The sequence below is a fragment of the Bufo bufo genome, chromosome 4 (genome assembly GCF_905171765.1).
Source record: "Bufo bufo chromosome 4, aBufBuf1.1, whole genome shotgun sequence".
Classification (NCBI taxonomy): Eukaryota; Metazoa; Chordata; class Amphibia; order Anura; family Bufonidae; genus Bufo; species Bufo bufo.
Window position 1 is genome coordinate 134,180,520 of NC_053392.1, and position 25,015 is coordinate 134,205,534.

Consider the following 25,015-nt stretch of genomic DNA (forward strand, 5'->3'; position numbering starts at 1 on the left):
CTGTGCCCCCCATACCCATGCCATATTCTCAACCTAACCCCTTCTCTCCAGCCCTACTGTTAAAGAGATACTTGGAAAACATTACATACATGGTAATACAGACCCACATACCTTTTACATCTAGTGACGTCTCCTCTGATATAAATATCCTCTTTCTCATTCTCTTAATTCTGACCGCCATGATGATTTCTTTCAGCCTTCTCTTATCTCTGCAGTTTGACAAAGAGACATCTTAGTTTCCTAATTTTTTATCATCCTCACATCTTCTCAACATCCCATCCTGCCACCCCCAATATTGTGCCTGCTGTGCAGAAACAGTCCACCTGAAGATACTAGTACCACACAGATAGTGCCCCCTTCAATAATTATTGGCACACAGTGCCCTAAAAAATAACTACGCCCAGCAAATTGTGTCCTTGACACTAATAGTGTAAACATAATGTCCCCCAAAAGTAACTGTGGTAAGCTGATACTGTCAGGGTGCACCCCACAGTAATAGTGCTCCCCAAATAGTGCTCCTACCAATATAAATAATTATCTGTACTTAGTGCTAACAGTGTCCCCAATAGGAATAATTCCTCCATTGTGCTCAAACTAGTAATCATGTTCCCCGTAGTCCCCCAGTAGTAATAATTCTCCTCATAATCTGTGCCAGTAGAAAAATATTCCTTAATGTTTGCCAGTACAAAAATATCCCCCTATAATGTGGGCCAATAAAAATACCCCCTTATCATGTGTGCCAGTACAAAAATACCCCCTTATCATGTGTGTCAGTACAAAAATACCCCCCTATGATGTGCGTCAGTGCAAATACTCCCTTACAATGTGCACCAGTAATAAAAAATACCCCTTATATTGTGCGCCAGTACAAAAAATACCCACTTACCTTTCAGATCAGACTCCCATATCAGACCCGCATATCATACTCAAATCAAATCCCCATATAAGATCATCAAATCAGATCCCCATATCACACCTCAGATCAGACCCCCATTTCAGATATCAGATCAGATCCCCATTAGACCCCCATGTCAGACCCCTCCAGTATCAGACTTCAGATCAGATCCCCATTAGACCTCCATGTCAGATCCCCCAGTATCAGACCTCAGATCAGACCCCCATTTCAGATATCAGATCAGATCCCCATTAGACCTCCATGTCAGACCCCTCCAGTATCAGACTTCAGATCAGATCACCATTAGACCTCTGGGTCAGGCCCCCTTAACTATCAGACCTCAAATAAGTTAACTTACCTCTCCTGGTCCGCTGCTCCTCTGCAGGTCCAGCGGTATCCCTGGATCTCTTAGATCCTGGTTTTCTATGGGCCCGCGCTGCACTGTCACCTGAGTGCCTGCAGCGTCAGGTCAAAGTGTGCGCATTACGTCCTGATGCTGTTCCAGTCCAGAGAAGACCACGGAGGAGGGGTGAATACAGCCCTCGCAGCGCTTCACTCCTCCCGCCTCTTGTAGACTAGTGAGAGCTTCCATAATGGAAATGCACACTAGTATTCACTTTATAAGATGCACTGTGTCTTATAAAGGGAAAAATACAGTGCCACTGGCAAGGGGGGCCCTGTGTGCCCCCTAGGCTTAGGGACCCAGTTGCAACTGTGACCTCTATAGATATGCCACTGCTGTGAGCACTGCTTTGTAACACAACCTGTAGTAAAAGACCTTACTATATTGAGAATACGGTTATTTTTTTATTTTTTGCTTAGAAACCTGAAAACGATTAGGCCCCTTTCACACGGGCGAGTATTCCGCACGGATGCCATGCGTGAGTTGAACGCATTGCACCCGCACTGAATACGACCCATTCATTTCTATGGGGCTGTTCACATGAGCGGTGATTTTCACGCATCACTTGTGCGTTGCGTGAAAATAGCAGCATGCTCTATATTCTGCGTTTTTCACTTAACGCAGGCCCCATAGAAGTGAATGGGGTTGCGTGAAAATCGCAAGCATCCGCAAGCAAGTGCGGATGCGGTGCGATTTTCACGCACGGTTGCTAGGAGACAATCGGGATGGAGACCCGATCATTATTATTTTCCCTTATAACATGGTTATAAGGGAAAATAATAGCATTCTGAATACAGAATGCATAGTAAGATAGCGCTGGAGGGGTTAAAAAAATAATAATAATAATTTAACTCACCTTAATCCACTTGATTGCGGAGGCCGGCATCTCCTTCTGTATCCTTTGCTGAACAGGACCTGTGGTGAGCATTCATTACAGGAAAATGACCTGTGGTGACGTCACTCCGGTCATCACATGATCTTGTGATGACCGGAGTGACGTCACCACAGGTCATTTTCCTGTAATGAATGCTCACCACAGGTCCTGTTCAGCAAAGGAGACAGAAGGAGATGCCGGCCTCTGCGATCAAGTGGATTAAGGTGAGTTAAATTATTTTTTTTATTTTATTTTATTTTACTATGCATTCTGTATTCAGAATGCTATTATTTTCCCTTATAACCATGTTATAAGGGAAAATAATACAATCTACAGAACACCGATCCCAAGCCCGAACTTCTGTGAAGAAGTTCGAGTTTGGGTACAAAACATGCATGATTTTTCTCACGCGAGTGCAAAATGAATTAGAATGTTTTGCACTCGCGCGGAAAAATCACGGGTGTTCCCATAACGCACCCGCACATTTTCCCACAACGCCCGTCTGAAAGAGGCCTTACTGGTTTACTCACAGGCACAATATATGATGAGAAAGAAATCTGCAATATTTATTAGCTTTTTAAGCTTAAAAACATTATTCTCAATATGATAAGGATATAGACTTTCATCATGAGTTAAATGTGGAAGAAAAAAAATATCTGAAGAAAAAAACCTGGGAGTCTCTCCAGGGATTCAAACCTGGGATCTTTGCATGCAAAACAATGCACTTAGGATAAAGCTATAGCATTAACAAACAGAGATATATGTTTTTTATATGCTTATAAGCTAACACATATTATTAGTGTCTTTATAATCATATATTGTGCCTGTGAATAAAGCAGTAATATGTATATTAGCTTTCTGAGCAGATCTCAGTGTGGCGAAGCTATAGTACATAGTGTATATTATATGCAGATGCTAGGACATAGCTCTGCCCTCATCATGAGGATATCTAGCCCTGTCAATGAAGGAGAGGGGGAGTGTGTAGAGCACAGGAGGGGGAGGGGGGGCTACAAAGCAGTGCTCAAAGGATTCAGCCCCACCTCTTGGTGCTCCAACTTACCATTTGCATATGAATACAAGTTGTTTAGCATAGAGACAAAAAGAAAATAACATTTTAATAACCATGATGAGACATACCAGCCAGTATTTCTGGTTTAATGGGGTTAATCCTGGTGACAGAGCCACTTTAAAGTGGTTGTTTCACTTCAGCATATGACATTTATCATGTAGAGAAAGTTAATAGAAGGCACTTACTAATGTATTGTGACGTCCATATTGCCTCCTTTCCTGGCTTGATTCAATTTTCCATCACATTATACACTGCTCATTTCCAGGGGTTACGACCACCTTGCAATCCAGCAGCAGTGGCCGTGCTTGCACACTATAGGAAAAGGTGCTGGCCTCTCTGGTGGGAACGTTTTCCTAAAGTATGCAAATGGCATGATAAATGCCATTTGCTGAGACAACCCCTTTAAGGTGCTGCTACATGTTCAAGTTTTATTAATGCAATTTTTTAAACTAAAATCAGAGGTGAATCGTAAAGGAAGAAAGTATTAAAGTGGTTGTGCCAAGTATTAAAGGCTCCATCCTAAAAGAGTGGCAGGCAGAGCATGCACCCTGCCACTCCATTCATTCTCTGTGGGGCTGCTGGACATAGCCGAGTGCAGTACTTGACTATCTCCGGTGGTCCCAAGCACACTGAATGGAGTGGCAGTATGCGTGCTGGGGTCCAAACGGTCAGACCCCCACCTATAGGTGATAACGTTAGTACTTGGTACAACCCCTTTAAGGACAGATAATACATTTCTTTTTTTTTAATCCACTTCTTGTTTTGGCTTCAAAAACTGCACAAAAAAACCTGAACGTGTGTCAGCAACCTAAGGCCGAGTTCACACGAACGTGTGTGACCCGTGCTGCGGCCTGCAAATTGCGGGCCGCAATGCACACTCGCCGGCTGTATGTCAGCCGCATCGGATCGCGGAACCATTCACTTTAATGGGTCCGCGATCCGCCCATTCCGCAAAAAGATAGGACATGTTCTATCTTTTTGCGGAACGGAAGTACGGGACGCAACCCCACGGAAGCACTCCGTAGTGCTTCCGAGGGGTCCCGTTCCGTGCGGCCGTTCCGCAATTCCGGATTTGCGGACCCATTGAAGTGAATGGGTCCGCATCCGTGATGCGGAATGCACACGGAACTGTGGCCGTGTATTGTGGCCCGCAATTTGCGGGCCGCAATACGGCCACAGATCACACACGTTCGTGTGAACTAGGCCTTAGGATGCGGTCACTTGGTCAGGTTTCTTGATGCAGTTTTGAAAGCAAAACCAGGAGTGGATTCATCCTGTCCTTTATCATTTCTCTCCTCTTATGATCCAGTCCTGATACTGTTAGGCCTCTTTCACACAGGCGTTGCGGGTGACGTGCGGAAAAGATGCGGGTGCGTTGCGGGAAAATGCGTGATTTTTCCCCGCGAGTGCAAAGCGTGTTAATGCGTTTTGCATGCGTGTGAGAAAAATCGGTAAGTTTGGTACCCAGACCCGAACCCGGACTTTTTCACAGAAGTTCGGGTTTGGGATCGGTGTTGTGTAAATATTTATTATTTTCCCTTATAACATGGTTATAAGGGATAATAATAGCATTCTTACTACAGAATGCAAAGTAAATTAGGGATGGAGGGTTAAAAATAAAATTAAATTAAATTTAAACTCACCTCATCCACTTGTTTGCGCTGCCCGGCTAGTCTTCATTTTCTTCTTTGAGGACCTGGGAGGAAAAAGACCTTTGGTGACGTCACTGCGCTCATCACATGGCTCCATCACCATGGTGATGGGCACATTGTGATGGCCATGTGATGGCCTCAGCGCTCATTACATGGTCCATCACACGGTCCATCACCATGGTGATGGGCTATGTGATGAGCGCAGTGACGTCCCCAAAGGTCCTTTTCCTCCCAGGTTATCAAAGAAGAAGAAAAAAGACGAGATGGGCAGCGCGAACAGGTGGATGAGGTGAGTTTAATTTTATTTATTTTTTTAACCCCTCCATCCCTAATTTACTTTGCATTCTGTAGTAAGAATGCTATTATATCTCCCTTCTAACCATGTTATACGGGAAATAATAAAGATCGGATCACCATCCCAATCGTCACCCCTAGCAACCATGCGTGAAAAATCGCACCGCATCTGCACTTGCTGCGGATGGTTGCAATTTTTCACGAGTCCCATTCACTTCTATGGGGCCTGCGTTGCGTGAAAACGCACAATATAGAGCATGCTGCGATTTTTCCACGCAACCCACAAGTGATGCGTGACAAATCACTGTCATGTGGACAGCCCCATAGAAATTAATGGGTCCGGATTCAGTGTGGGTGCAATGCGTTCACCTCACGCATTGCACCCGCGCCTGAAACTCGCCCATGTGAAAGGGGCCTTATACTTTTTTGTCTCTTTATGATCACACATCTGTTTATGGGCTTCAAAAAACCCCCTGCATCACAAAACCTGATCAACACTGAATGTGTACTGCCAATCTTGGGGTGCCCACACGCAGTAGATTTTGCTACAAAATAATTGCTGCCACTGAAAATCAATTTCGTTTACGGTATCTGAATAGATAGTTTTGGCGGAAAGCACATGAATCTCTCTAACGCCCCATTCAGGTTGCATTGAACTAATTATCAATCTCAGAAATTTAGCTACGACAAAATCTGCCCGTGTGTTGAAGTCACCCTTACTAATAATTGCTACATATAACTTTTTTTGCTACAAAATAGATTTATTCACATTAAAAAGTCTTTTAGTGAGGCATTGCATATTATTACAGTCAAGGACACTAAAATTCTAAGGTCACAACTTGGATCCAACCAATTAACAACCCTTGTATGGTGTTTTACAAAAAACATATATTAAAGTGTTCATATACCCAAAAAAATATTAATAGTAAATAGACAAATTCCAATCTCGTACTTTTACGGTTCATATAAAATCCCAGGTATTTCTCTCTTAGCGTTTTTAAATGCTTCTACCTTTATAAAACCTTACCTAATCCTCTGCGGAATCACTTGTTTCAATTCCCTTTTACTTTTATCTTCTTTAACATAATTTTTTAAATTTTTTTTTTGTATTGATGGATTAACCCAACAATCTAATGTATCTTGGTCGTCCTACAACAGCACAATTACAAATGGGATTAAAGTCCCCCTAGGTATAACCAGACAGACAGGTTAATAAGCCAGTATCTATCAACAATTAATTAACCATCACCATGGACCCTATAAAGCTGAGCAGAAAGAAGAAGCCAGTGTATTTTATTTCTCTCTAGGTCAGTAATGCTTCCAGAACAGCTATTTGGATTAAACAGTGGCCTGGGATGTTCCATCCAATAACTATTTCTGCAATCTGCAAATTCACCCGTGTTCATGTTTGATCCCCAAGCAGGGAAATTTCAAAGTCTCTGATCAATGGTAAAGGAGCCAAGTTCAGACACTAAGAAAATCGCCCCCTTTGATCTTTCGGGGGTCAAAAAGAAGATCTTCAAAATTCAGGCCCAGCAATTTAAATTCTTCCTTCTGTATGGTCCAGGACCCTGTCAGGCACTTTGGTCTCCTCAATAATAAGAGTTTAGAGAATTCCTTCCAGATGCCTTTTTCTCCAAACACAAAAAATAATCCAGATGTTCTTCATCTCCTCCAGGGATTTTAGGTAAAGGTGGAATTATAAGTACCATCTTAAGAGAGAGGTTCCTGGTATAGAGGAAATTCAAAATGAAAACTGTTTGATCAATCATGGTAATTTTGAAGAAGAACAATTTTCTGGCCACAATACATCTTACGGATATCTACCTGCACATTCCTATATTACCCACACACAGGAAGTTCCTCAAAATCATAGTACACACAAAACAGTCTTCATCTGTAATATATGCACTTCCTGGAACAGATGCCACAAGAGCCAGGACGAGGAACTTTTGGATGCATCCATCAACTTGCCAAGAGCTGTAGTGGTGGCTAACACCCCAGCATCCACTAAGTGATCAATCTGATTCCTTTAGCCTCAGTCCTCACTACAGATGCCTCTGTCTGGGACTGTATACAGATTGTGAATTCAAAAATTGTGGCAAAAGAAGTGGTTATCATTCAACCTGAAAGTTTTCAGGGCTATCAGACTGGGCTCAGCTCACTTCTAACCGTACCTGGCAATCAACAAATGCTTGTTCAGTTGTTCAGTCAAATTACTTATCAAAGGTTTACATCAACAAATAGACTGGAACAGAGCTTCATCCAGGAGAGTGGAACCACAACTCTACAATTTTCTCTCGGAAAACCAACGCTAGAGTCATGACGCAGAAGGGATATACTTAAGTATTAAACTTTGTCTCTTTGTATCGATCTCACCATGCTCATAGTGAAGATGGTCTGTCGATTAGCTGGGAGGAGAAGCTGGTGTATGCATTCCTACAGCTTCCATCAGTGCGAGAGTGCTCAGAAAGACTCTGGAGGTGCAGTCCAGAAGTCAGAGCCATTATCCCACTTCTCCTGGTTCTCCCTTCTGTGGTCACTTTTGATGGGAAACTTCTGGAGACTGGCAGGCTTTCCAGACATCCTCTCCCAGAGGGTCATTTTTCTCCCTCATCCAAGCTGGCATGGACTGGTTAGAATTTCCACCGGGGGCGTCGTTAGGTCCAAACATTCGGGGCTTGAGTCCAGTGCCCCGAATGTTATGCTGGCCTGGTAGCATTTTTTTTATTTGGCTATTCCAGGGCCCTTTAATATCGATTGGACCTGGGCAACCCACCACAGATCATCCCCCCCCCACCCCCCCTCGTACTTGTTCCGCTGATCCGCTACTTGCGGGCTGCGCGGGCATGAGTTCAGTGACTTCGGTGCGCAATCCCCTCCTGCGTCTCGCGGGATCACGCGCTGCAGGGCGGGATTGATCACCAAAGTGACTGAACTCGTGCCCGCGCAGCCCTCAAGTAGCGGATCAGCGGAACAAGTACAAGGGGGTGGGGGGATGATCTGTGGGGGTGCCCAAGGTCCACTCCCATCAATATTACAGGGCCCAAGCAAAGATTTCTGCAGTGGTGAGGAAATTAAACATAACAGATATTGGAAAGTTACCGAATGTTGTATTATATAATGACTTCATTTGCGTAAACCAGAACACCCCTTTTAGCATACCTTTAATGTGCAATTTCAACACAGTGGGCTTGTGCCACGGATGTTTTCAGACCCTGGCAACGCCCCTGATTTCCAGGCTTACAACATTTTGCAGAATGGATTTTAAAAAAAGCTTGAAGTTTAACATGCAAGGTGCAATTCACCACCATTAACGCACAGCTGTGAAGCAGTTTTTCTGACCATTATCTTCACAGAGACTCTTCAGGCGCACTGACTAAACCTCAGTTTTACACCATTAGGAGACTCTTCTCTCAGATTTAATCATTTTCAAAATCTTCTCGATAGTTGCCATCAACCTCTGAAAGGCGTATTAGTGAGCTACAGGATTGTCAAACAATGAAACTTATGTCAGAGATCTACGGTTTTGTCCTAATTATTTATGAACCATGCCTAGTTTCCTCCCTAAAATTTCATAAATAAGAAACATTACCCTGGAGATTGTCCTGCTTTTTTTGCTATTTCCACAAGGTCAGGAAAAGGAGGAAAGGCACTACTCTGATGTCAGAAGAGCTGTCTTAACATACACCCAAAATACAGATACCTTCAGAAAGTCTGAGGCTCTGTTCCTCAATATCAAGGGCCCAATAAGAGTTTGAGCAAGTATTGTTACCTAGCTCAGTAGATCAGGGGGACTATTGAGAAGTTCTACAAGTCTCTTCAGTCTTTTCTTCATGTAAGAGCACACTCAACTGCTCCATTTCCACCTCCGAGATTGAACTGGGACATATTCCACCGTAATAAATTTGCAATGAGGCCACATGCTCAACATCTTCACCCTTAATGATGAATTTCAGGCTACCGTTCTCACTGTAAAGGAATATGATTTAAACACTTTAACCCCTTAGTTACCAGCCTGTTTTTGGCCCTTACTGACCAAGCGTTTTCTTCCTTTTTTCATCGTCTTGTTCCAAGAGCTATATCTTTTTTATTTTTCCGTTGATATAGCTGTATAAGGGCTTGTTTTTTTTGCGGAAAAATTGTGATTTTAATGGCGCCATTTTGGGTACACATAACTTTCTGATTAACTTTTATTACTCTTTCTGGGAGGGAGATGGGAAAACCATACAGTCTTCTGCCCACTGCATTTTTACGTTATAAATTTTACGGCATTCATTTTTTCGGTTTAAATAACATAATATCTTTATTCTCTGCATCAGTACAATTACAGTGATACCAAATATCATCAATTTTTTTTACATTTTTACTACTTTTTTGCAATAAAACCCCTTTTTTTAAAAGGAAAAAAATGTTTTTGCATTGCCGCTTCCCAGGACCCATAATTTTTTATTAAAAGCGGCAGCACAGCCTAAAGCCCCTTAGTGACCACAGTAAAAACACGTATGGGTGGTCACAAATCCTATTTGTGCTTGTGTTGTCATAGGACATCCAGGAAAACAAATGTTTACTTACTGAAATTTTCATTTCCTGTAGTCCATAGGCAGTAAAACTTCCCTCTTCCTTAAAAAAATTTTTTATATTGGCTCCAGGGTCCATGGTTAATTAATTAATTGATCACTACTGTATATTAACCTGTCTCTGTCTGGTTGTACCTATGGGGACTTTAACCCCATTTGTACTTGTGAAATTAAATAAATCTTCGTTATATGGGGAGCTCCTCGCTCTTCCCTGGCAAATGTCGGGGTTTGTCTGATAACCCCATTAGATGAACTTTCCGCAATGTGTTTTCAAAAGGGGCAGGGAATCAGGCAGGGAAGTCCTCTGCTAGTATTTTCAATCCAGACGGCTACAAAAGCAGAAAGTGAAAAGAAACAACCCACTATATACGGTAATGTATTTAGACACTCACCATCAGAACAAAGTTTTCCTTCCCATCCTCGTGGGCAGGTACAGTCAAATTTTCCTATTCCATCTTTGCAGGTTCCATGTGCACAAGGATTTGAGAGACATTGATCTCCATCTAAAAAATACATAGCACTTTACTACTGTTAATACTATGTCTCTAAATATTATTACCTTTCCTGTATTTCTAGTTTATGAATACCGGGGGAACAGTGGCGTAGCATGGGTTTTCAAAGCAACACAAATACTGCACCCCCTAACCTGTGGAAACGCCCCTTATTATACACACACACACACAGTATACCAAGACCAACATTACCAATAATAACACTATAAAGAGTCCATATAATACTGATACCCCATGGTCACATAAGATCACAACATTACCACCATGCTGATACTGCATAAAACACTATACCAAAACCAGCATTAACAACAAGAGACAAATGATACTGGCAAGCAGGGTCGGGACGAAGGGTAGGTGGGGATAGATGACTGCCTAGGGCGTCACATGACAACAAATTGTTGCGGGCGCAAATTAAAAATATCCCTCGCAGCGCTGCACTTCTAAGTTAAATTTTTAAGGCCCCTTTCACACAGGCGAGTTTTCCGCACGGGTGCAATGCGTGACGTGAACGCATTGCACCCGCACTGAATCCTGACCCATTCATTTCAATGAGGCTGTGTACACGAGCAATGTTTTTCACGCATCACTTGTGCATTGCGTGAAAATCGCAGCATGTTCTATATTCTGCATTTTTCACGCAAAGCAGGCCCCATAGAAGTGAATGGGGCTGCATGAAAATCGCATTGCATCCGCAAGCAAGTGCGGATGCAATGCGATTTTCACGGATGGTTGCTAAGGAGATGATAATAAATAGGGATGAGGTCCATTCACTTTATTATTTTCCATTATAACATGGTTATAATGGAAAATTATAGCATTCTTTAATACAGAATGCTAAGTAAAATGTCCCTTGAGGGTTAAAAAATAATAAAAAAATTACTCACCTCATCCACTTGATCGCGCAGCCGTTATCGTCTTCTTTCTTCTTCTTTGAGGACCTGCAAAAGGATCTTTGATGACGTAATCGCGCTCACCACGTGATCAAGTGGATGAGGTGAGTAATTTTTTTATAATTTTTTAACCCTCAAGGGACATTTTGCTTAGAATTCTGTATTAAAGAATGTTATTATTTTCCATTATAACCATGTTAGGCTACTTTCACACCTGCGTTCAGGTGTCCGCTCGTGAGCTCCGTTTGAAGGGGCTCACGAGCGGCCCTGAACGCAGCCGTCCGGCCCTAATGCATTCTCAGTGGAGGCGGATCCACTGAAAATGCATCCGCCTGCCAGCGCTCAGCCTCCGCTCCGCTCAGTGAGTGGACACCTGAACGCTGCTTGCAGCGTTCGGGTGTCCGCCTGGCCGTGCGGAGGCGAGCGGATCCGTCCAGACTTATAATGGAAGTCAATGGGGACGGATCCGCTTGAAGATGACACTATATGGCTCAATCTTCAAGCGGATCCGTCCCCATTGACTTTCAATGTAAAGTCTGAACGGATCCGCTCAGGCTACTTTCACACTTAGAAATTTTTCTAAGTTATAATGCAGACGGATCCGTTCTGAACGGATGCAAACGTCTGCATTATAGGAGCGGATCCGTCTGATGAAACATCAGATGGACCCGCTCCGAACGCTAGTGTGAAAGTAGCCTTAGAAGGGAAAGTAATAAAATAAACAGAACACCTAACCCAAACCCGAACTTCAGTGAAGAAGTCCGGGTTCGGGTCTGGGTACCACATTCAGTTTTTTATCACGCTTGTGCAAAATGCATTGCACTCGCGCAGAAAAAACTGAAATTGTATGCCTACTAGCGTGGGTTTGCAGCAATGCACCCGCAACGCATCCGGACAAAATCTGTGATGCCCGTGTGAAAGAGGCCTAAGGCTGTCTACTCTTCCTGGTCTGTGTGGTGCGACCTCAGCCCAGCTGTACTTCTGGCAGATTTATTTCCCATTTCAGAGCGGTGCTCTTGTCCTAATCTCAGCAATGGCAATTAAATCAGCCAAAAGCACAGCCAAGGCTAAGATCGCGGCTGTAAGGTGCTGCCTCTTTACCAAGGAGCAGGGTAACCAATCAGCTCATTGGGTGTTTCGCTGACCAGTAAGCCTCAAGATGATAAGGGAAGTGCTAATTGGTTAGTGTGCTGCTTTGAAAGGGAAAGCCTCCTTACACTGCTGAATGGGAGCTCCTCCTCCGCAGGTTGGCGGTACCTCCCAACTTCTCCTGCGCTAGTTGCATCATTTACCCTTCTGCCCCCCTGCCCCAAGTGCCTCACAGACCCTGCTGCTCCCTTCCTGCCCCAAGTGCCTCACTGCCCCTTCTGCTTCACCAACCCTAAGTGCCTCACTATCCCCTTTGCTAGCCTCCTGCCCCAAGTGACTCACTGCTCCTGCTCCCCCTACCCCAAGTGCCTCACTGACCCTCCTGCTCCCCCCTTCCCCAGGTGCCTCACTACCTCTTCTACTCCCTCCTGCCCCAGGTGCCTCACTACTTCTTCTGCTACCCCCTGCCCCAGGTGCCTCACTACCTCTTCTGCTCCCCCCTGCCACAGGTGCCTCACTACCTCATCTGCTCCCCCCTGCCACAGGTGCCTCACTGACCCTCCTGCTCCTCTGCAGCACACCTTCGGAGGCAATTATTTTTTTATTATTGCATTTTTCTCATTTTGGGCTAAAAGTAATTTTTTCAGTTGGTCTTTATTAAAAATATTTAATTGTTCTGTCACAAAGGGTTAATTGTTTTTCTAGCGGTGTGAATAGTACTATTTACTTTCACTTTACTAAGAGGTCATAAACACTTATTTAAGCCACATTTTTATCAGTAAGATAAGAACGGAGCTATAATGAGTGTTTATAATGTCAGAGAGCAGAGATAAGGAGCCGTCAGATTAGCTGGCTGATGGAGCAGAGAGAAAATTCAGATCCTCCTACTAGAGCATCTCAGCCCTATACAGAAAAAAGGGCTCTATATTTTATAATAAAGACCAATTTAGAAATTAAGGTTTATAGCTTAATATGAGCACAATGCAATAATAACAAAAATTGCCCCCAAAGGTATATATAGCCGTTAAATTTGGAGCTGCTGAGCCAGCGACTGGCCTCAACGGTGATGTGTTCCTGAGTGGCACGTCACTGCTGGGTCATGTGCCACTTGGGGACACGTCATCACTAAGGTCAGTGATTGTCTGCGACGGTGCGTGTAGCTCCATCAGTGCAGGGACTAGAGTACAGGGGTGGGGACATTTAAAAAAAAAAAAGTCCTGGACAACCCCTTTTATTGGGTTGTCTGAGAGTTTTAAAAACCTTCAGCGGAGCAGACAGGCTTATAAACAATGAACAAAGCTTTACTCACCTGATAAAGATCCCTCCATTCCAGCATTGTGGATCGGGTCATTTATGTGACAGCTCAGCCAGTAACTGGCCTAAGTGGTAACATGCATTAATGGCATGTGACCATTGAGGCCAGTGATTGTATTGGTCGTGTGAATGATGGATGTCACATCACTACAACTGGTCCGATTGGGACCATAAGACCTGGGGCAGGACCCACAGAATTTGTAGAGAGGGACCTTTTTTTCTTTGTTGTATAAAGCTGTCTGCTCCCTTGAAGATTTTCAAAGCTCTCTCGGATAGCTGCTTTAGGCTACCTCCACATGTGACTAAGCTCTCACCATTCCCCCTTTCCATAGACTAATTCCGTAGAATGATTTGCAAAGTCACAAATCCAGTAGATTTGCAACTTTTCTATGCCAAAAACAGGCATCAGGGCAATAATAAATCAGGGCCTATGTGTGTATGAGGAGGAAGGGGGCGCAATTTGCCTTAACTGCCTAGGGCACCAAAAAACCTAGTCCCGGCCCTGCTGGCAAGTCGCAAGCACATATTACGACCTCATAGTGAATGGGGGTAGAATGGGGGTCCCATTCTACCAATCTGATGGAACAGCCACTCCACTCATTCTCTATGGAACTTCCAGAGATAGGCGAGTACAGTGCTTGCCTATTTCCGGCAGTCCTATAGAGTATGACTGTAGCAGTAGGCTGCATGCCCGACCTGCCAATCCATCAGATCGGGAGAAAGGGACCCCTGCTATCAGGACCAGTCGGGGTCCCAATGGTCAGAATCCCGTTGGGACCTACCAGTCCACACCCTTACTTCAGGACAGCTATTCCCCCTAGCCTGAGGACATTCCAGGTGTGGCTACTGGAATTATTACTGGGTCAGAGCATTGTGGCTGTTTGATTGTGTGTCTGTGCAAGGCCTGATCCTCCTAACAGACTTAAAGCATAGGTGAGAGAGAAGTTCTCTGTATAGTTAGTGCCGAGATGGGCAGGTGTTTATTTCATGTTTTTGTGTTATGCTTTATCTGCTCTGGCTTCACCCACATGACGGTTAACTTGGATGCCCTGTATTGCGTTGTGCTGGATGAAAAATAAAGCACCATTTGGACTTTTAACCCCCTGAAGTCCGAGAACCTGTCATAGCCAACCCCACTGCAAGTACACAGATCCCTACAACATATTTGTATAACTATAACCTTCATGAGCACCACAACCTCATCGCAGCTTACCAAGCACAGCCTCATACATTGGATAGTGGCTGTGCTTGGTATTGCAGCTCAGCCCTATTCCCTTAAATGAGACTGAGCTGTGCCTAGGCCATGTGACCGATGATTGTGACGACTCAGGCCTAGGAAAAGGCCTAAGTGCTCAAGAAGCATCACAGCCTCTTCATACAGCTGATTGTACCCTCGGCTATCTGATATTTATGACATATTTTGAGGATAGGCCATCAATATCAAAATTCCGGGTAACTTATGTGCATATTGTTCAAAAGATCATTTTGAAAAATAAATATTAATGTTGTTCAGTCCATCTTACCAAAGTATACTGCCCAGAAGTTGAGCTGAAAGGAAAAAAATAAAAAAATATGAAAGTAAGATCTATAGAGAATATCTGTAGTAAACATTTCACTTGTAACATCTTACAGTTTCTTCCCGAGTCTCAAAGACCTCATTGGCCTCCTCAAGGTCACATTTCTCTTCAAAGCACTCCCGCTCTAGGTTACCCGGTCTAAGTTCCTCCATCAGATTATTTGCACGTTTCTGAATCTTTAGTACACGATTTGCATCCTGTCTACTAAAAAAGACTGGAAATAGAGAAACAAAATTATGTGAGATCAAGGGAAGATTTGGCATTTCTGGGGCCCCAAGCAAAGTTATGTCTTGGGGGACCCTGTTGCATAGCAAAGCCCTACCCCATTGCACTGCTATGCTGCCCCATCCACATCAGCCCACGAGGCTCCAGTCTCAGCTTAGTAAAGCAGCCTGGGCACTTAGTAATGCAGCCTGGTAGTGATCTACAGCTGGGACAGGCCCCTCTTCCTCCTGGGCCCCTGTGCAGCTGAACCTGCTGCATAGACAGTATATCCTCCCTTTTAGGCTACATGCACACGATTGTATGTGTTTTGCGGTCCGCAAATTGTGGATCCGCAAAAAAAAAAAAAACGGATGACATCCGTATGCCATCCGTTTTTTTTTGCAGATCCATAGTAACAATGCCTAAAATGGACAAGAATAGGACATGTTCTATTTTTTTTGCGGGGCTACGGAACGGACATACGGATGCGGATAGTACACGGTGTGCTGTCCACATTTTTTGCGGACCCACTGAAATGAATGGGTCCGCATCCTATCCGGAAAAAAACTGAAACGGACACGGAAAGAAAATACGTTCGTGTGTATGAGCCCTTAGTCTGTTTTTTTTTTTTAAGCCAACTGCTTGTAGCCAGCAAGGGCCCCCTTATCTCTAGGGCCCCAAGCATTGCATGGTTTGTGTGGTGGTAAAGTCCACAACTGTGTATTGTATAAATCTTTGCCTCCCATCACTGTTCCTATAAATACACTGCCTTATGAAAGTATTAATTTCATTGGTGTTTTGTTGCATTACAACCTGGAATTCAAATGGATTTTAGGAGGCTTTGTACCATTTGATCACTTTGATTTGCTGATTACTTTGAGGGTGCAAGATTTTTACTATGACACAAATAATAATTAAAGGAGTTTATCTCATGCATAATGTAAAAAAATTAAATCAGACTTCATATAGTGCATGACAGTCTCTTTCTAACAAAGCTAGAACCAGCCCTGTACCTCACATGGAGCCAGAGATCTCCCCATTCACTGCTCTGCTAGATTTATACCAAGCTGGCAGCTCAAGGGGAGTCTCTTTTCTGCTGCAGGTAAGGGGGCGTGTCTCAGCTCTTCCTATCACAGCTCAGGAGTCAGTTGAAGGATAAAACTGAGCATGTGCGGCCATCTCAGTGAGCAGGACAGAAAAATAAGGGGAAAAAAACAAATAGCAGGTGGCGCTATACAGATACATTTTATTAACCACTTCCCGCAACTGTAACGCCGAAAGGCGTCATTGCGGCGGCTCCCCCAGGCTACGCTAACGCCAATAGGCGTCATCTCGCGTGAGCCGAGATTTCCTGTGAACGCGCGCACACAGGCGCGCGCGCTCACAGGAACGGAAGGTAAGAGAGTTGATCTCCAGCCTGCCAGCGGCGATCGTTCGCTGGCAGGCTGGAGATGTGTTTTTTTTAACCCCTAACAGGTATATTAGACGCTGTTTTGATAACAGCGTCTAATATACCTGCTACCTGGTCCTCTGGTGGTCCCCTTTGTTTGGATCGACCACCAGAGGACACAGGTAGCTCAGTAAAGTAGCACCAAGCACCACTACACTACACTACCCCCCCCCCCCCCCGTCACTTATTAACCCCTTATTAGCCCCTGATCACCCCTGATCACCCCATATAGACTCCCTGATCACCCCCTGTCATTGATCACCCCCCTGTCATTGATCACCCCCCTGTAAAGCTCCATTCAGACGTCCGCATGATTTTTACGGATCCACTGATAGATGGATCGGATCCGCAAAACGCATCCGGACGTCTGAATGAAGCCTTACAGGGGCGTGATCAATGACTGTGGTGATCACCCCATATAGACTCCCTGATCACCCCCCTGTCATTGATTACCCCCCTGTCATTGATCACCCCCCCTGTAAAGCTCCATTCAGACGTCCGCATGATTTTTACGGATCCACTGATAGATGGATCGGATCCGCAAAACGCATCCGGACGTCTGAATGAAGCCTTACAGGGGCATGATCAATGACTGTGGTGATCACCCCATATAGACTCCCTGATCACCCCCCTGTAAAGCTCCATTCAGATGTCCGCATGATTTTTACGGATGCACTGATAGATGGATCGGATCCGCAAAACGCATCCGGACGTCTGAATGAAGCCTTACAGGGGCATGATCAATGATTGTGGTGATCACCCCATATAGACTCCCTGATCACCCCCCTGTCATTGATTACACCCCTGTCATTGATCACCCCCCTGTAAAGCTCCATTCAGATGTCCGCATGATTTTTACGGATGCACTGATAGATGGATCGGATCCGCAAAACGCATCCGGACGTCTGAATGAAGCCTTACAGGGGCATGATCAATGACTGTGGTGATCACCCCCCTGTCATTGATTACCCCCCTGTAAAGCTCCATTCAGATGTCCGCATGATTTTTACGGATGCACTGATAGATGGATCGGATCCGCAAAACGCATCCGGACGTCTGAATGAAGCCTTACAGGGGCATGATCAATGACTGTGGTGATCACCCCCCTGTCATTGATTACCCCCCTGTAAAGCTCCATTCAGATGTCCGCATGATTTTTACGGATGCACTGATAGATGGATCGGATCCGCAAAACGCATCCGGACGTCTGAATGAAGCCTTACAGGGGCGTGATCAATGACTGTGGTTATCACCCCATATAGACTCCCTGATCACCCCCCTGTCATTGATTACACCCCTGTCATTGATCACCCCCCTGTAAAGCTCCATTCAGATGTCCGCATGATTTTTACGGATCCACTGATAGATGGATCGGATCCGCAAAACGCATCCGGACGTCTGAATGAAGCCTTACAGGGGCGTGATCAATGACTGTGGTGATCACCCCATATAGACTCCCTGATCACCCCCCTGTCATTGATTACCCCCCTGTCATTGATTACCCCCCTGTAAAGCTCCATTCAGACGTCCGCATGATTTTTACGGATCCACTGATAGATGGATCGGATCCGCAAAACGCATCCGGACGTCTGAATGAAGCCTTACAGGGGCATGATCAATGACTGTGGTGATCACCCCATATAGACTCCCTGATCACCCCCCTGTCATTGATCACCCCCCTGTCATTGATTACCCCCCTGTCATTGATCACCCCCCCTGTCATTGATCACCCCTCTGTAAGGCTCCATTCAGACATTTTTTTGGCCCAAGTTAGCGGAATTATTATTTTTTTTTTCTTACAAAGTCTCATATTCCACTAACTTGTGTCAAAAAATAAAATCTCACATGAACTCACCATACCCCTCAAGGAAAACCAAATGCGTAAAATTTTTTAGACATTTATATTCCAGACTTCTTCTCACGCTTTAGGGCCCCTAGAATGCCAGGGCAGTATAAATACCCCACATGTGACCCCATTTCGGAAAGAAGACACCCCCAGGTATTCCGTGAGGGGCATATTGAGTCCATGAAAGATTGAAATTTTTGTCCCAAGTTAGCGGAACGGGAGACTTTGTGAGAAAAAAATTAAAAATATCAATTTCCGCTAACTTGTGCCAAAAAAAAAAAATTTCTATGAACTCGCCATGCCCCTCATTGAATACCTTGGGGTGTCTTCTTTCCAAAATGGGGTCACATGTGGGGTATTTATACTGCCCTGGCATTCTAGGGGCCCCAAAGCGTGAGAAGAAGTCTGGTATCCAAATGTCTAAAAATGCCCTCCTAAAAGGAATTTGGGCACCTTTGCGCATCTAGGCTGCAATAAAGTGTCACACATCTGGTATCGCCGTACTCAGGAGAAGTTGGGGAATGTGTTTTGGGGTGTCATTTTACATATACCCATGCTGGGTGAGAGAAATATCTTGGTCAAATGCCAACTTTGTATAAAAAAATGGTAAAAGTTGTCTTTTGCCAAGATATTTCTCTCACCCAGCAAGGGTATATGTAAAATGACACCCCAAAACACATTCCCCAACTTCTCCTGAATACGGCGATACCACATGTGTGACACTTTTTTGCAGCCTAGGTGGGCAAAGGGGCCCATATTCCAAAGAGCACCTTTAGGATTTCACAGGTCATTTACCTACTTACCACACATTAGGGCCCCTGGAAAATGCCAGGGCAGTATAACTACCCCACAAGTGACCCCATTTTGGAAAGAAGACACCCCAAGGTATTCCGTGAGGGGCATGGCAAGTTCCTCGAATTTTTTATTTTTTGTCACAAGTTAGTGGAAAATGCTGATTTTTTTTTTTTTTTTTTTTCATACAAAGTCTCATATTCCACTAACTTGTGACAAAAAATAAAAACTTCCATGAACTCACTATGCCCATCAGCGAATACCTTGGGGTCTCTTCTTTCCAAAATGGGGTCACTTGTGGGGTAGTTATACTGCCCTGGCATTCTAGGGGCCCAAATGTGTGGTAAGGAGTTTGAAATCAAATTCTGTAAAAAATGACCTGTGAAATCCGAAAGGTGCTCTTTGGAATATGGGCCCCTTTGCCCACCTAGGCTGCAAAAAAGTGTCACACATCTGGTATCCCCGTACTCAGGAGAAGGTGGGGAATGTGTTTTGGGGTGTCATTTTACATATACCCCTGCTGGGTGAGAGAAATATCTTGGCAAAAGACAACTTTTCCCATTTTTTTATACAAAGTTGGCATTTGACCAAGATATTTATCTCACCCAGCATGGGTATATGTAAAAAGACACCCCAAAACACATTCCTCAACTTCTCCTGAATACAGAGATACCAGATGTGTGACACTTTTTTGCAGCCTAGGTGGGCAAAGGGGCCCATATTCCAAAGAGCACCTTTCGGATTTCACAGGTCATTTTTTACAGAATTTGATTTCAAACTCCTTACCACACATTCGGGCCCCTAGAATGCCAGGGCAGTATAACTACCCCACAAGTGACCCCATTTTGGAAAGAAGAGACCCCAAGGTATTCGCTGATGGGCATAGTGAGTTCATGGAAGTTTTTATTTTTTGTCACAAGTTAGTGGAATATGAGACTTTGTATGAAAAAAAATAAATAAAATAAAATCATCATTTTCCACTAACTTGTGACAAAAAATAAAAAATTCTAGGAACTTGCCATGCCCCTCACGGAATACCTTGGGGTGTCTTCTTTCCAAAATGGGGTCACTTGTGGGGTAGTTATACTGCCCTGGCATTCTAGGGGCCCGAATGTGTGGTAAGGAGTTTGAAATCAAATTCTGTAAAAAATGACCTGTGAAATCCGAAAGGTGCTCTTTGGAATATGGGCCCCTTTGCCCACCTAGGCTGCAAAAAAGTGTCACACATCTGGTATTGCCGTACTCAGGAGAAGGTGGGGAATGTGTTTTGGGGTGTCATTTTACATATACCCATGCTGGGTGAGAGAAATATCTTGGCAAAAGACAACTTTTCCCATTTTTTTATACAAAGTTGGCATTTGACCAAGATATTTATCTCACCCAGCATGGGTATATGTAAAATGACACCCCAAAACACATTCCTCAACTTCTCCTGAGTACGTAGATACCAGATGTGTGACACTTTTTTGCAGCCTAGGTGGGCAAAGGGGCCCACATTCCAAAAGCACCTTTCGGATTTCACTCGTCATTTTTTACAGAATTTGATTTCAAACTCCTTACCACACATTTGGGCCCCTAGAATGCCAGGGCAGTATAACTACCCCACAAGTGACCCCATTTTGGAAAGAAGAGACCCCAAGGTATTTCGTGATGGGCATAGTGAGTTCATAGAAGTTTTTATTTTTTGTCACAAGTTAGTGGAATATGAGACTTTGTAGGAAAAAAAATAAAATAAAAAAAAATCATCATTTTCCGCTAACTTGTGACAAAAAATAAAAAGTTCTATGAACTCACTATGCCCATCAGCGAATACCTTAGGGTGTGTACTTTCCGAAATGGGGTCATTTGTGGGGTATTTGTACTGTCTGGGCATTGTAGAACCTCAGGAAACATGACAGGTGCTCAGAAAGTCAGAGCTGCTTCAAAAAGCGGAAATTCACATTTTTGTACCATAGTTTGTAAACGCTATAACTTTTACCCAAACCATTTTTTTTTTACCCAAACATTTTTTTTTTATCAAAGACATGTAGAACTATAAATTTAGAGCAAAATTTCTATATGGATCTCGTTTTTTTTGCAAAATTTTACAACTGAAAGTGAAAAATGTCATTTTTTTGCAAAAAAATCGTTAAATTTCGATTAATAACAAAAAAAGTAAAAATGTCAGCAGCAATGAAATACCACCAAATGAAAGCTCTATTAGTGAGAAGAAAAGGAGGTAAAATTCATTTGGGTGGTAAGTTGCATGACCGAGCAATAAACGGTGAAAGTAGTGTAGTGCCGATTTGTAAAAAAGGGCCTGGTCTTTAGGGGGGTATAAACCTGTGGTCCTTAAGTGGTTAAATAGCTCAATTGCTATGCTAAATTTTTAATTACATGCAATTACATGTGATTGACTGCAAGCTGCGTCAAATCGGATGTTTTTGGCAAGGAAGTGTAGTGGAGCATCACAGGCCGGGAGGGGAAGGAGCAGGAAAGCAGGTAAGTAAGCTTCCTTTTGCAAGTCAGGCCACCCCCATTCTTGCAAAACCCCTTTAATCACATGATCCAGGACAAGTGTAAGCAGTAGGACTGGCTCACCAGAAGACTGTCACCAGCCTGTGTGGTGGTGTATCTCACCGGGAGTCTTCCAAACATGGGAAATGCAAGATGAACACAGCTCAGCCCTACTACACTGAGATACTGTAGTGACCTGCCAGGAGAGCAGTGTTCAAATTATGTCTTAACTCTGAATAGCTGAGCCACAGCCAATCAGTGCTAGCACAGTTCCCAACAGTTTAGAATTTGCAGTGACTGTTCTTCATTTTCTAGAGACAGTCCCTGCAAATTTGGGCTGTCCCAGGCCTATGGTAAGCCTTGTCCATAATTGACAAAAGTGACTATGGAAACTGGTGTAAATGATAGTTCAAATTTATGCCAGCTCATAGCTATGATGTAGATTTGAAAAAGTACCACATATATTAAGAGGCCTGTGTCTCTTAAAAAAATTGGCATCCTCAGAAAGCTTCCATAAAGGGGTTATCCCACTTATAACACTCCCTTCCGACAGGATAGATGATAAATGTTTATTCTGTGCTAATGGACCTTATACTAAGACTGGCATTTGTAACAGCAGTCTACGTATATCTGCCCAGACTGGCCTACCCATAGGATAGGGGATAAGTGATCACTAGGGGGTCTGACTGTTAAGACCCCAGAGATCATGAAAATGTTGGTCTGCAAGTGCCCTATGTAAGTGGAGCTTTGATGCGCACATGTGACCACTGCTTCATTTAGACTGAGTTCACACTTCAGTTATTTGGTCAGTTTTTTCCATCAGTTATTGTGAGCCAAAACCCGTAGTGAAGCCTACACAGAGATAAGGTATAAGGGAAAGATCTGCACCTGATCTGTGTTTTTGACTCGCACCTAGTTTTGGATTACAATCACTGTTGAAAATAACTTATCAAATAACTGAAGTGTGAACTCAGCCTTAGGCCTCATGCACAAAGCCGTTGCTCAGCCATTGCTGTATTGCGGACCACAAACAGCAGGTCTGCAATATGCGGGCATCAGCCGTGAGCTCACCGCATCACGGATGCGGACCCATTCACTTGAATGGGTCTGCAATCCAGAAGGTGATATGCGGAACAGAGGCACGGAACCTGGAGAAGCACAATGGAGTACTTCTGTGGGGTTTCTCTCCGTGCCTCAGCACTGCAAAAAAATAGAACATGTTCTATTTTTTGCAGTGCGAACGGATCATGGACCCATTCAAGTTGATTGGGTCTGGATTTGTCTACGGCAGCAGCATGGCCATTTTCAGGAGGCCTTACATGTATGGGACTGCTGCTAGTGCTGTACGCGGCAGCCGTATGGAAGTGAATGGAGTGGTGATCACGCATGCACTGCTCCATTCACATGGGACCCTTGCCAGCACTTGCGGACCCCCATTCTCATGATCGCTGAAGGTCCCAGTGGTCGGACTCCAGCAATAAAACACATCCCCTATCCTGTGGATAAGAGGTAAGTGTTATGAGCAGGAGAACCCCTTTAATAAATGAGATAGATACTAAAAAAGAAAAAGTCAGCAGCACTGTCAAAGTGAAGTTGGATGCGATCCCTCCAAGACTGTTGGATCTAGGTCTCACAATGTCAGGTTTACAAAGAAGAGGTGCACTCCACCTTCCATAGATAGATAGATAGATAGATAGATACTGTAGATAGATATAGCATAGGTAGATAGATGATAGCTAGCTAGATAGCAATAGACTAAACCAGGCAGCAATGTGTGCAAATGAAGTAATGGTGTGCTAGCAGCCATGGGTGTGATTCAGCATCCAAATAATAAAATAAAGAAATTCCCCAGCATTTCCAGGGTTCTTTCAAATGTGTTTTCCTTTAATAAAGGACATAAAAGACAACACATTTGAAAGAACCCTGGGAGTGCTGGGGAATTTCAGCCTCCACATCATATTAAAAGTAGAGGAGAAGGATGCACCATTAGTGGGACTGGGAATCTAGTGTGGGCACCAAGGCCAAAAAAATCATTAACTTCTTGAAATAAGTTTCTTTGTGTGATACCAAGCATAAGATCACCTTGGTGAATGCCAAGAGGACGTTACCTGCCTGACTGCATTTTGCCAACTATAAAGTTTAGTGGAGGAGAGAAAATATTATAGGGCTGGTTTTCAGGGTTTGGGCTGGGCCTGTTATTTCTGATGAAGCATACTAACTCTTTTTAGATAATTGTACGCTTCCAACATAGTGGAAGCATAAATGACTGCGCCCCTGTGCATAAAGTGAGACCCATTAAGACAAGTTTGATGTGGTGGAACCTGTGTGATTGCACAAAGCCGTGAAATCAACCCCACCCAACACCTAGGGGATGAATTGGACCACTGACTACAAGCCGGCCCTTGTCCAACATCAGTGCCCGACATTAGGCTGAATGAGCACAAATGCCACACAATCTAGTGGAAATAAGGGAATGAATATAATAAAAGTTTCACACTGAAGGATAGATAGATCCCAAATAGGCCAACTCAGTTGACTAAACCTTCGGGACATACTTACTTGAACTTGTAGGATACAGTGGGATAGCACTCAGAATGACCAACCACAAAATATTCAGGGACAGTGAATCTGTAGATAGAGCAGAAGAGAATATTATTATAAAATATTAAAGGGGTTTTCCAAAACTTTAGAACTGATAACCTATCCTCTGGGCCTTTGAGGAGTGACGGCACTTCTTATAGAAGGGTCTCAGAACCAAATTACTGTGCTTACAGATCACAAAAACCTGATGTATCTGGATACTGAGAAATGCTTGAATCATAGGCAAGCACAATGGGCCTTGTTCTTTACCCAGTTAACTTTATTGTTACTTTTCGTCCTGGGTCTGGTAATGTGAAGACGGATGCTTTATCACATAGTTTTGGTACTTGTGATTCTATTGATAATGAACCTGGTAATATTCTTCACCCTGATGTTGTCATTGCTGCCGTTAGTCCTGATCTAGCCGTCAAAATTCAGGCTCCTGGTTACCTTCCCTCTGGTTAGTTGATTGTTCCTCAAATCTTTGCCTTAAAGGCG

General features: G+C 43.8%; 1 protein-coding gene across 1 annotated transcript in view; it reads right to left on the minus strand.

Annotated features, from left to right (window-relative positions):
* PROC (protein C, inactivator of coagulation factors Va and VIIIa) overlaps positions 1-25,015 on the minus strand; it is a 100,430-nt gene that overhangs the window by 65,776 nt on the left and 9,639 nt on the right. The window contains exons 2-5 of the mRNA XM_040427946.1: positions 24,497-24,565; positions 15,203-15,363; positions 15,096-15,120; positions 10,160-10,270 (exon numbers count right to left, since the gene is read on the minus strand). Of these exons, the coding sequence (XP_040283880.1) occupies positions 10,160-10,270; positions 15,096-15,120; positions 15,203-15,363; positions 24,497-24,565 (366 nt within the window). The remainder of the gene's footprint in view (positions 1-10,159; positions 10,271-15,095; positions 15,121-15,202; positions 15,364-24,496; positions 24,566-25,015) is intronic.